The sequence below is a fragment of the Bombus affinis genome, chromosome 11 (genome assembly GCF_024516045.1).
Source record: "Bombus affinis isolate iyBomAffi1 chromosome 11, iyBomAffi1.2, whole genome shotgun sequence".
Classification (NCBI taxonomy): Eukaryota; Metazoa; Arthropoda; class Insecta; order Hymenoptera; family Apidae; genus Bombus; species Bombus affinis.
Genome location: NC_066354.1, coordinates 10,293,325 through 10,306,562, shown reverse-complemented (window position 1 = coordinate 10,306,562; position 13,238 = coordinate 10,293,325). Strand labels below are relative to the sequence as shown.

The 13,238-nt window shown below is 31.6% G+C and overlaps 3 protein-coding genes across 6 annotated transcripts in view; all 3 read right to left on the bottom strand.

The window, feature by feature from the left end:
• Positions 1-75: 75 nt before the first annotated feature.
• LOC126921668 (cysteine sulfinic acid decarboxylase-like) lies at positions 76-5,429 on the bottom strand. 2 transcript variants are annotated; one of them, XM_050733406.1, is made up of 6 exons: positions 5,072-5,429; positions 4,157-4,403; positions 3,144-3,351; positions 2,688-3,064; positions 1,092-1,283; positions 76-339 (listed from the first exon to the last, which is right to left on the bottom strand). In XM_050733406.1, the coding sequence occupies exons 1-6, from the start codon at positions 5,341-5,343 to the stop codon at positions 166-168; spliced, it is 1,470 nt and encodes a 489-aa protein (XP_050589363.1). In that variant the 5' UTR covers positions 5,344-5,429; the 3' UTR covers positions 76-165. The 2 variants fall into 2 exon arrangements, with proteins under 2 accessions (XP_050589363.1, XP_050589364.1); XM_050733407.1 differs by having other exon boundaries at positions 5,131-5,429.
• A 220-nt stretch (positions 5,430-5,649) lies between these two features.
• LOC126921680 (protein UXT homolog) lies at positions 5,650-6,675 on the bottom strand. Of its 3 annotated transcripts, none has more exons than XM_050733437.1 (2): positions 6,414-6,675; positions 5,650-6,279 (listed from the first exon to the last, which is right to left on the bottom strand). In XM_050733437.1, the coding sequence occupies exon 2, from the start codon at positions 6,192-6,194 to the stop codon at positions 5,760-5,762; it is 435 nt and encodes a 144-aa protein (XP_050589394.1). In that variant the 5' UTR covers positions 6,195-6,279; positions 6,414-6,675; the 3' UTR covers positions 5,650-5,759. The 3 variants fall into 3 exon arrangements, with proteins under 3 accessions (XP_050589394.1, XP_050589396.1, XP_050589393.1); XM_050733439.1 differs by having other exon boundaries at positions 5,650-6,245; XM_050733436.1 differs by having other exon boundaries at positions 5,650-6,205; positions 6,414-6,672.
• A 2,004-nt stretch (positions 6,676-8,679) lies between these two features.
• The window catches only part of LOC126921671 (doublesex- and mab-3-related transcription factor A2), a 105,918-nt gene continuing 101,359 nt past the window's right edge, over positions 8,680-13,238 (bottom strand). Inside the window, exon 7 of the mRNA XM_050733422.1 lies at positions 8,680-10,472. The gene's annotated coding sequence lies outside the window, so the exon portion shown is untranslated. The remainder of the gene's footprint in view (positions 10,473-13,238) is intronic.

The window sequence follows — 13,238 nt, the reverse complement described above, 5'->3', positions numbered from 1 at the left end:
TGGCGCTATAGTGAACCGTATTATATAAATGTAAATTGAAGGGTGAAATGGAAATAAAAATATGACGGCACAATCTTTTGTTTGAATTGCGATATAATTAAATAAGAACTATATATAAACCATTTAGGAGGTCGTAACATTGAGTTATGCATATACCGTAAATTATCACATAGACTCTCCAAGGTTTTCCATTTCGTCAAAGACGTAGAGAATATCCTCTATATTTACGCCTGAATTCTGAATAACAAAACGGAAGAAATTCGGTTTTTTGTGCAGTGGTTGATAATTGATCATCAAACTACCCCTTTTGATCATTTTTTCTTTTAACTTTGGTGCAACCTGTTAAAATAAATAAATTTTTATTAAATATATTTTCGTGATATATCATCCTTGTAATATTTTAAGCTTTATACATTGATTTATCTTCAAGAACAAACATTGTTCGATAGGAATGGTAATCAACATTAGATACATACATATCTTTAAGTTGTCAGTTACTAACTGCTAGTAGAGGCGAAATGATTGTTATAAAATGAAATTTTTATCTCTTATCTGATAAGGATAAGACTGCTTATCTACCATAGAAGGTACAGATTTCTGTTGTACCTACCATCGATGTCGTAATTTTTAATTAAATTATAAAAATACGAAATATGTACTTAATGATCTCATACAACATAGTTGCAATTTATCTGTTCTTATAGATATATTACTAATAAAATATACATAAAAAAAAGATGTATTAATTCCATTTTGTAGAAAGTGATTTGCAAATTGTATGTAAAATTAAAAAATTCATTTTACGAATTTATACAATTGAAGTTTGTTAACATTATTTATTGCCGACGACTTAATTTATATATTATAAAAAAAGGTTTAGAATTTAGATGAAATGCACATTTAAAGTAATTCTAAACATTCTTAAAACGCCAAGTATATTTTAAAAAACTGTTTAAATGTATTACAAATATGTGTATAATATGTATAACTATTTTCTATACATTATATTTGAATATTTCATCGTTCTAAAACATCCCATTTTTTAGTATTTAAATACTACGATGAAAATATCAAAAATTTAATCAACTTACTTCGTTTAATCGTTTCTTATAATCGTAAACTGAATTCTGAATTCTTAGATATGGTGGAATAAACCAGAAACACACATTTATAAAACACGGTTCCGTCACTAATTTAAAGCCATCTCTTTTCTCAACTTCTTCTTTGAAGAGAGCTGAAAGTTTCATTAAATGATCGACATGCTTTTCAAATCCTGAAGTACCCTGAAACAAATTTGCTATTAGTTCTGTAAGTAATATATTCGATTCTCAAGAAATAAATAAATGATGACAGAAATTATTTCGATTTTATATAATATAAAAAAATATCAAGAAAGTCAGAATTACTGAGTTATTAAACTTTTCTTCTTTGATTATATTAGAAAATGTTTCTTATGCATGGTACTTTTAAACCATGATGGTAGTAGCATTAAATTGTGACTTCCCATGCACTAAAAGAATAGAATATAAAAATTTGGATATCCTTATTATTCAATCTAAAGTAACTACTATTAGTAACAAATTCGTATTGTTACTGATAAATTTCTGATGATTAGATAGATGTATTGATGAATCACAATTCATTTAATTCTTGTGGCGTGTCAAAAGAAGGAACTATACACATATCTCAAAATAACTAACGAAATAAAATATATATTTTCCAGTAATGTTTTCCGTTTTTCTAGTAATTATCATTAATAATATTCTATTAACAAATAAAGAGTAATAATAAAACTTTTACGTGTTTCCAACAAAGAAGAAATAAGAGTACAGATACACGTTAGTTTTTCTATTGACATGTATGTTGGTGAATGTCATAGGAGTCAGTAAAACAACTTCATTTGTGAATAAACACAAAATACTAGTACTCAAAACTCTGTTACACTAAGCTATAGTAACATTCTGTCTTAGTCTTATCTGTGATTCAATTTTAAGACATGTTAAATTTGACAGAATCACTGAGAATAAAATCTGAATTACAAACAGATTGGAATGCTACTTGTTAAGCATTTATCAAACATCAGTATTATGATTTAAGAATTTATTATACAAATCTTTAATATATATATATATATATTAAGAATATTTTAATATGTATATGTGTGAGTGAGGGATGGAAACTTTGAAAGTTACTCGTCTAAATCCACTGCTATCGTCAGATTCTCTTGAGAATTTCAGGAGATTCTTTTATGATCTTGAAAATGCACTGAGATAGATGCAGTATGAACATTCTTCATTCCTAACAGGGGAAGTTAATATATGCACAAGTATACTGGTAAACACTTGAAACATAGCATACAGACCCTTATCTCATACGGAGTGCATCGTACCACTTGCTTAAACCACAAAGTACAAGATGCACAATTATAGGAAGATCGGGGGAAAAAGTGCTACCAAGGCTAGTTTTTCACATATTTGCATAAGTGGTTAACACTTAAAGATTAATAAGGGAAGAACAGGTACCTATGTATCGTACAAGTAGGACTTATGTTGTGTTCGGTGCATGTGAAACCTTGCATGGAGTTCGAAGAAAGAGTATCTCTGAACAGAAATTATCTACTAGATATAAACTAAATGATTTTATAAAAACAAAGATAAGTTAAACCAGATATTTTATTCCTGAATTACCTTAGCCTGCCACATGAACCAAAATTTCAACACATCTGGTCTGCGTCCACACTGCAAATACTTATCCCCAACATCTAGATCTCTAGAATAAAATTTATCTTTTTGAAAAAGATAAGGAGCCTCTTTAGAGTGAGCTTCCTTAAAAATGCTTTTGTGTTTACACAAAAGTAAGGAGCATTGTTGAGGAACGGCCAACAGTTTGTGCGGATTAAATAGAATAGAATCTGCTCTTTGTATTCCTCTTAAAAGTACACTGTGCTTTTTGCTAAATACCAAACCGCCTCCCCAGGCTGCATCTACATGCAACCACATACCGAATTCCTGGCAAGTATCTGCAATCTCGATCAATGGATCGAACGCGCCCAAAACCGTCGTTCCTAAAAATAAACATATCTATTAGCGATTGAACCCGTGTATTTATATGACATATCGCTATTACATTATCGTTCAACGAACCTGCAGTAGCAGTAACACAAAATGGATAATTTTTCTTTTTTTGTTCCTCCAATATATTAAATCTCAAATCGCTGACATCCATTCTGCCATAATCATCAGTCTTTATGAGAACAACTTCTACATCGCAAACATTTCCCCACTTTGAAATCGAGTAATGCGCGTCTTCGGATGTAAAAAGCACTAGCCTCATAGATGGTATATTTTTGTTCTAAAACACACAAAAAGATAATGAATATTAGTTATTACAGAGTATAGATATTAAATCCGAAATGTTAGTTACAAAGCTTCATAAATACGTAAAACAATTTCAGAATATATATTTTATGTTATTTTTTATTGCATTAAAACTATTAATTATAATTATTAAACGTCGTTATAACTTACATGTATCGAAGATAAAAATTCTAAATTATATAAAATAAATGAAATGTCGAAGATAAAAATACATATACAGGGTGTCTCGTAACAAGGGTTACCTGTGCCTGAAATGCTTACCACAAAAGTTACTTTAGTCCTAATTTCACCAAATTTGAAAGACAGCGGGACATAATAAACTATTCGGTATCTTTCCTTGTCTCTCACATGCAAAACTTTATAAGATTAAAGTATTTGTTAAATTAAGCATTTGCAGACATAAATACATAATACCTAATGAAGAATATGATCATGAAAAAGAATGTCTCGCATCAGCTAATTAATTCCTCGTTACAATTAACGGAGATATGGTTTTGTAGCAGAATTATTGAGACACTCTGTACATCTTTCACTCTGTACAAAAAAATTATAATTTTTACCAACTATTATTACAAAATAAGTGATTATCACGGACGTGAAAAAACCTGTTCCATTTATTCCATCTTATCATACAATCTTATGACCAATAATCTGCATCTCCAATGGATACCACGGTTATTATCAAGCAATACTGTTAAATAATTTAGAATATGGTTTTATTGCTACATTAACCAAACGATGCGATATCAGCGCTGTTTATTAAGGTAATAATTACTCACGTATTGAACTTTCTTCTTGAACCAAAATCGAGCTAAGTTAATGGCGGTACCGTTAGCGAAGGAACCTCCTGGACAGAAAAGACCGTCTCCAATAGTAGTACCATTTTCTTCCTTGTAAAACATGCTTAATAATTTTGTAATCACGGTGCTTTCCATTAATGTCAAGACCGGTGCCACCTCGTAAGTATACACCGAACAGTTCAACACGTCTGTCAGCCATTGTCCGGCTAAACCGTATGGATCCAATCTAAATCAATTTTTATCCAATAACGCGTATATATTACATTTCCTAATTTCAACAGCAAGTAACAAAGTTACGTTCAAAATTTTTTAATTATTCGTGTTAATAATCAAACCTTAGCGAAATATGTCATTTGAAGTCTTAATCATATTTTATAGGAAATAAAACAAATCGTAATATTAATGTTGAGATATATAAAATTATTTTACACGTCGATTTGTCACGTGCTCTTGCGAATATTAAAAATAAAATTCAAAGTATCGTTAACATACATGCAATATGGAAGTAGATATACTTAAAAATCATTGACCATAACTTTCTGTTTCTCTAGTATACAATCTTAATATACAAAAGGCACAGATTTTAATTAATACTAAAAATTAATTTATTATTTGCACCTGAACTTTCATTAGGAAAAAAGAAAATATCATAAATGTAATATAATTTAACACTTTATAAAAGATGATAATAGATTTTGTTTATTCAGATCTGACTCATAAATTTTTCAGATCTAAAATAATACAAATAATAATATGTACTATTAATGAATTTCAGACGTTAGAATATATGTTTCATAAGCACTTGGTCAAATAATCCAATTCTTTGCAAATTATAAATAATTTTTAAAATGATTTCTATTCGAAACGAGACTTATGCTCTTATCGATATCTCACCCAGAAAATAACTGATTCATAAAATAAGGATGGCCTGTCTTAACGCTATACTTAAAAACCTTAGTCGCGACATCCAGAAGGCAATCTTGATTACGGGGCTCTTCCTGCAGATTAAGATTTATAATATCCTGCAGATGACCCGGTTCTCTCCATCTCAACACAGGATTTTCACGGGACACACTTTCGAAGATGGAATCGATCAAGGTTGTGATAAGATTCTCGAGAAATTCTTTGTGCCTTTCGACGCATGGTGTGCTCCGCCAATCAGACATTAAAATGAACGCTTCACGCCGAAAAAACGTAGTGAAATGAGAAAACAAAGTTGAAGCGAAAAACGTACTGATTCGCTCGCGATTGGCCCCTATCATATATAAGCGAGGCACAAGGTCCTCGCAAATTTACGCAATTGCGCTTAACAAGGAAACAAAAGAGTGGTATTCGGGGTACGAAGTTGATGGGACATAGCGAACGATTTGCATTGGATTAAATGCGCGAATACGTTATGCAAACTAGCCTCGCTGTGATTGACTAACGTCATCGATCTTGGAAATGAAGAGTTTCAAAAAATAAAATAAGCGTTTCAATGTCGTTTGACATTTATTTAAAACTTCAATATGTATAAAAATTAGTAAAGAAATATGTATACATGAAAGATTATAAAATTACACAGGCAAAATATGCTTTGTACTTAGTCATCAAACCCTTGCAATTCTCTAATGCCTAGGAGAATTAGTTTGATATGAGCGTTTGTATCGGCTATCTCTTTACGAAAATGTTTAATTTGCTGTTCCAGTAGCTTAATTCGAACATTGATAACAGCCAGAGCATCGTGTAAAGAAAATTCCATATAATGCCCTAAACCAATATCCAATAGAATTGTAGAAGCATCGGGAATGTGTGCTTCAATAAAGAAACTTTGTCCAATATCTACTTGAGTTTTAAAGCCACTTTTATCAAAGCCATTGTTTTGGAGGGTAGTTATCATACCCTTTAACTGAAGAAACTCTGCAATTTCTCCATTCTTAGTATCGAGTTTCTGCTCTAATTTAGCAAGATCCTCCTTCAACACATCATTGACAAAAGTTTCAAACTTGAAAATCTTTTCCTGAATATCAGGATTCATAATTGAGCAGCCTGGACGACATAAAAATTATAAAAATGTTCCATTTTCATCCTATATTATTATAAACTTCATAATATCAAGAAAACTAAATAGCGTAAGTATATAGAATATAGGTTATGATAATTTCATGGAATATTTTTATGCACAAAAAGTACAATTTATTATCAGATGCACTTACTACAAATAAATCTAAATAATAGATCCTTTCAAAACACTCACTTTATGCTATTTATGACCAATTAATCGCATACAGAAATAAAATATCGACGACTGTTGAGGTTAATATACGCATAATAATCAACTAGCAGCTTTCATTCCAACATTTTAAACAATTGCGAATTATATTACGCGCACACAATGCAGCATTTTATACCAAAAATTCCGGAGACACAAAAATCATATAAATACACATTATTCGAATAAAATACACTATTTTATTATTTGCAAAGCACATCTAATTATACGCTCGTGAAAGTGCGCCAAATGTGCTTCTAGCGGAAGATGTCGGGAACTCTTACAGTCTCAATGGTAAGACAGGTCCCTACCACAAAATAAGAAAATTATATTTAAAAAAATTATACAAAATACTTCTTATAACTTTTACAGAAAAGATTAAGACAAATTAAAGTAGAAAATGGTTATTTTTAATAACATTAGAATTATTCATGTTCGATATCGTATTAACCCTGTTATTCATAATTAAATTTGTAGTTAGAATCATCCATATAGAAATTATTTTACAGTACATTAAATTACGAATATTTACAAATTAGACGATTTCAATTTTTCCAATAATTAAATTTGTTAATTATAATATTTGTCAGGATTCTATATGCCACACTTGTCGTCAAATTAGGAAATAGAAAAATCACCAGGAAATCCTCGATGCGTATTATCGTGCCGTTAAAGACACTATCATTGTCAAATAAAAGCGCAAGTAGACGTTATAGTGCGCGCATATCTGGGTTGCATTAAAATGTATGAATCGACCGGGACGAAGGTTTAATAATTCGGATTCGACCTCCAAAGAGAAGCTGCCACCATTACACCATATTAGTATTTTATTAATTGACTCGATAATTCGATAATCTGGGAGTGCCATGGCCGTTTGGTGTCATTGCGCGATAGCACGTGATGTAAATTAACATAGTTGCCGGTGATCGCGCTGCGATCACGCTTACCTTTGCCCATCTGATCGTACTGTAAATTCAGTCACGCGCAGATAATTCCTACAATCAGCAATTTAGAAAACACTATGGAGGAGCGGTGAAAGAAGCTGTTCATTTCCATATTCCGTGTACTGATACTGTTAAAACTAGTCTGATTTATGTATATTGTTCTTAGACTCATTTTCATCGGGAGAATCTTAGCAACTTTAAAATAAAATGAACATTCGCGTAGAATGTTATTGGTAATTATTTAGAAAGCTGTCGCCACCTTCTGGCAGCTTCTTAAATAATTACAGCAAGCCTACACGCATCTACAGTACTTGTTATGATATTTAATGTGTTAAATAAATATTTGCGTAATTTCTATTTCTCCAGTTGTATCCATCAGCATATAAAATTGCATAAATTCGCAACGGTCTTGGCGACCAAACTTATTAGTAGGGAAATAGAGCACGAGCAGAGATATATTTCACTTATTAAATATCAGAACGAATATTCTACATTGAATATTTAATATCGCACAATATATTTGTATCATACGTGCACTCTGTACATTTCTGTACCTTTAGATTGTCCATAAATGCATAAAACTACACAGTCTATTCATCACGCAAAATATTTCTTTTAGTTGGTTCTTTAAAGCTTCAAACGACAGAAGAATGGTCTCTCCCCTTCTGCAACAATCTTGATAGCGGAAGAATCATAATAAATAATAAACCGCATTCCGCAACGATGATTGATACGAAGAATTGCATGCTATAATATTTCTGAGATTCTTCGAGGCTATCGAGATTCGAAACAGTCAAATTAATCTTATAGCAGTATCAGTATAAGATTGGTAAGCGTTGGTGCGTATCCACAGCCACGGATTTCACCTAGGAATCCTATACGAATGTATGTTGCAACAGTTGTTCCACGTGTTGTTTATCCATAATCCAGTGATTTTGGCTAATATCGGCTCGAGAACAGAGATACTGCGATATAATAGAGTAAAAACATTTCTTAATTTCGAAGATGCACATTATAAAATGCTTTGTTTGATCTTGTTTAATCTTAAACGGTATTCCTACATTACTTAGCCTTCGTCGAGGCGAACAAGCATCGATTCTCGAGAAATTCCATCAACTTAATAGCGTGCTAAGCTGAACCAACTTGCATGGATCTTGATCACCTTCGGGTGAAATAAGGACCATTTATGCATATTGATAACTTTACCCTTTGTTCACTTTTTGTATCGGGATATGTATCCATTTTTTTCGACAAGTCAAGCGGTAATTCACCGGGGTCGGAGTTTTCGAAAATTCAGACCAAGGATATATGATCGCAATGTACGTTTTATTATTTAACCTATGCACAGGACGAACGTGCGAGTGTAAATTGTAGACGAACAGGATTTTGAATTGTAAAATTGAGGACTTGCGGAATTTTTAATTATACAATTACATACTCGAAAAATTCTGAATGCTAATGCTATAGAATTACAGAATTACACTTTGAATTATACGTAGAATTAGATTCGAGCATAATCGTGTATTGACAAAAAGGACGAAGTAGCGTAATATATATTTAAAGATAATAATTCGGCATTCACGATAAAAGGTCTGTTGTGAGTTCTGGTTTGAAGGCCAATCAAGCAGCTTCAAGTAAATTAATTAATTCACGAAGCAATTTGCTAGCATGACAAATAAATTTTAAATGAAGTCTCCGTTATATCGTGGTGAGATTGCTGTTTCCTTTTTAAATAAGCGATGCGCATATTGTGTTGAATTTGACCGTGACTATAAGATACTCACAATGGTAAAAGAATGAATCGTTTTATTGACAATGTCGAGGATGAGGGTCGGTTAAATAGCAAGCTATAGAGGAGTTTCAAAACATCGCGTTCGGCGTACTATAGGGTGAATCATAATACGTAATAAGAAAACCGAATTTGGAATGTACAATTTTTTTAAACGTGCGATGTAATTTTATCGTATTGCGTATAAGACTAATTTTGTTATTTAATCTTGGATTAATCAAAGTGTACGGAGTACCGTTAAATTCATTAATGAATGGATTTGTCTGCTTTCGTATATTCAATAACGTTACTACTTTCGATATTTAATTTATATTTAAATAGCTGTAAGTGCAGGTGTACACTGCACACGCGTTACAAGCAAAGTGTACGCTGTAAAATCGCGTCCGGTATATCAAAGGATGAATTAGCAATATGTACTGGTCTCCATGGTACATTTTACAGGCAGAGTACTTTTGACAGCTAATTTAATGGGAATGAGCATCGAGCGACGTAATTATAAGGCGATAGAAACGGAAAGGAAATTGAGATAATAACCAAGTTGAAGGGCTACTTTCCTTAGAGATGACATTATCGTTTAGGGATATGAAATCGTAGACAAGGAAGATTGATCTTATTGGTAACTAACTATTTAGAGCAATTGATAACAGCCATTTAATATTTTTCTCTCGTTCTTTACGTAGGATATACTGACATGTATTTGTTAATTGTAACTTGTCACTTGCCAACTCGCTGGCATTATTAATTAGTAAGTTATTGTACAAATTAGAAGTTATGTACCGTAATGATCAGTAATGTCGTTAATTACGATAACCAGATCGCGGATATTTACTCGTTTATGGAACATTTAAATCTTCAGAAATCTACAAGATATAGGTAATATAAAAAGATGTACGAAATATTCTTAAAAAATGTAATTTCAGAGCTTTTAGCATCTCTGTTATAATGGCTACATTGTATAGTATACTATACTATACTATATTATATCACGTAGTTTATATAATAGTTACGTTATACTATATTAAACAGGAACAACATGAAAAATGAAGCAACGAAAAGTGCTTCTCGTAAATGTAACACTCACAGTCAGATCTTAAGACAATTCTCATTCAAGATTCAAGACAATATGCATATAGCATTCGCATACGCGAGTCGCCGATTCTAATAAAATATCATAATATATTATGCATAGAAACTTGATAAAATCTATATTTATAACTACGGATACGGAAATCAATTAATTATCATAAAGTATACCATGACGGATGATGTAGATGGTAGATAGCAGCGGTTCTGGCCACTATAGTGGATGAACTGGAAAAAAGAAAATCTGTTAATACATTTCGCATACATTTATTACAACACGAGAAACCATTAATTCAGATAAAATATGAAATGACATTCTGAAAGATGGAATAATACGAATTGTTCGAAAAATCGACCTGTAGATATTTAAACAACTATAGATAATTACTAGGAACGCTATTTTCTGCGTAGATGTATTCATTTCCTAAAGGAGTTGGAGAACGAATACCAGGCATTCAATTTTTGATAAAACTTTAATATTTTATAGTCGGAGGGGAACGGAGATATTACGCGATACTGAAAATCAAATGACTCTTTATCAAGATAACAACGTGGGAATCCGAGGTTTGGTCGTCATAAAAAATATATGCTACCGGTGAAGGGTTAACACTTCGTTATCCGACACCGAGCAATCACCTATCTCACAGCGAATACGTTTCCCATCGAAGCTGACAAGAAACGACGACACAAGGACGCACGTGTATAAATGTGTATATCTGCGTTGAAGAGGAAACACGCCAGGCGTTGTAACCGGTATATGCACGAGAATATTCACGTATAGGCCTATAAAAGTCTTCGCAACGTTTAACTGCGGCGTCCCAGGTATAAACTAAGGACTATATTGCTTATATAATGCAGAAATATACTGCGGCTAAGGCGATGCAACGCTTTCATACGTCTCGTACCGATCGACCAACACTCATGGTTTTCCTGCACTGAAATTTCCTAGCTTCTCCATTTGCTTTTTGTCTCTCCTTCCACTATCAACATTTTCTTTGCTCGCTCTCCTTGTCCAAGGTACAGAGTTTCTTGCGTTTCACTTTCTTATCTTCGTGTTGATATTATCAATTGATATAACGCGATATAGCGAGTTGAGTACAAATAGATAAATAAATATGGCTTAGGTAAGAACAATGTACAGTTTGTTAATGATGATCTCTGTGCAAAAACGATTTGCTGAAAATTTCAACACTCCCTCTCGGAATGAATTAACATTCATACTGTTATTTCGTTAATTTTACTTTTTTTAAAGTTGTAATATGTACACCTTTCTGTATCATGACATTTAAGTTATCTTTCACTGCAAGTATGGAACGTTGTAATATCACGATTGTCTCAAATACGTACGCATACTTGACAAATATTAATGAGATATGTATACATGTAGATTACGTGATGTAATAGGTTGAATGTAGTCGGATCAAAATTAGACACCTATTACAATTAGTATAATTAGTATCGAGACATCTCGCGTTTCATATTATATCGCTGCAGCTATTCACTAGATATATGTCGTTTTTTGCATTCTATCGTTACAGATCGTTGAAGGGATATTTCATATTTTATATTATCGATCAGAAACAATAATTATAACTTTAAATTCATTTTCTAGAGCACTTGGGTGAATAGTGATAAAATAATTAATTGTGAGATGTTTTAGAAACTGTCTTTTTTTTTATTGGCCGTTTTCAATTCATTATTGAAAATTTTAAATAAATAATTATATGTAAGACATCTTGCTGATGATATTCAACCGTAAGAAACAAGCGTCTATACTTGGTAAACTGCAACGGGTTTACCTTTCACCATGACAATGCTTAACCGCGCCTTATTTTGTAAAAAAAGTAAAGCAACCTTGAGTGAGAAGCTGCATCCAGATATTATATCAACATATTTTTATCTCTTCATGCACTGAAAAGTTTGAAAGCATTTAATTTAAAAAAAGTGAACACTGCTGGATAAATTAATTCTCTTATCATAAGAAAGAAGCAAAGTCTTATAATAAAGATACGAGGACTTTGTTTACGAAATATAAGATACATATTTACATACTGATTGATGTTATTTCGAATTCTAAATCCAATTAATAAAATAAGCATAGTAGTTTTAATGTAGAAATTGATAGTAACAATTCTAAATCAAAAGTGATAAAAATGTAAAAATAGTTGAGAGACTCGCGAGATTTTGTAAAAATATTATACTCGATATTTTTTTTTTTTTTTAAGTATTAAGGACGGTAGAACAAATTTAACGGAGAAGCCAAATAAAACGCGTATTTTTCATTTTAAAATTGTTTCATCGTATGTCATTCGTTTCTTGATGTATAAAATTGTACACTGTACCGCAAAGTAATCTCTTCGTGCAGATTCCAATTGCTTCGATAAAAATAAAATATTGTTATTATCCTAAATTTCTTTATGTAGGAAATTTTAGATATTCTCGTGCAACCGAAAATTGTATTTTCCTTTTTAACGAAATAATTGTGTTAAAAGAAGATTTTTTGTTATTTAACATTTATTTAAAACTCCCGTTCAAGCCATTCATGTCCAATATCTTTTTTACAGTGTCGGTTTCTGTTAGGATAGAAAATATGTAAAATGTATGGTCTTACCTTAGTATCGCTATAATTAAAATACTGCGGTATATGCGAATAAATTACAGCTGGTGTATAATTTAAATTTCCATAATAATTTAACGTGCGTAACGCCCTGATAATGTATAACTGTATATATAAATCGTAAGTAGTTAAGTACAAAATAAAGTATACAAAAATATGTACGTTTCACGTGTCTGATTAACATGATATAGATACTATACATTTTTCAGAATAAAACGATACCATGTACCTAAAAATTGAAATTTCGAACGGATTAGTCCATTACTGGTAAATATGAATATCCCAATCACCCAATACATTATTTCTTCAAGATATGGAAGATGTATTAGTGCAATATACAGACACGAATTAGATGTACAAAACAGAGATTTGCGCGA

Bases quoted from the DNA above. Each gene is read 5' to 3' on its own strand.
- LOC126921680 (XM_050733437.1), bottom strand. From the start codon at position 6,194: ATGAATCCTGATATTCAGGAAAAGATTTTCAAGTTTGAAACTTTTGTC.
- LOC126921668 (XM_050733406.1), bottom strand. From the start codon at position 5,343: ATGTCTGATTGGCGGAGCACACCATGCGTCGAAAGGCACAAAGAATTT. The intron at 4,404-5,071 runs GTGAGATATCGA...AAATTGATTTAG, and splicing joins ATGAATCAGTTATTTTCTGG to ATTGGATCCATACGGTTTAG. The intron at 3,352-4,156 runs GTGAGTAATTAT...TGTGTGTTTTAG, and splicing joins TCAAGAAGAAAGTTCAATAC to AACAAAAATATACCATCTAT.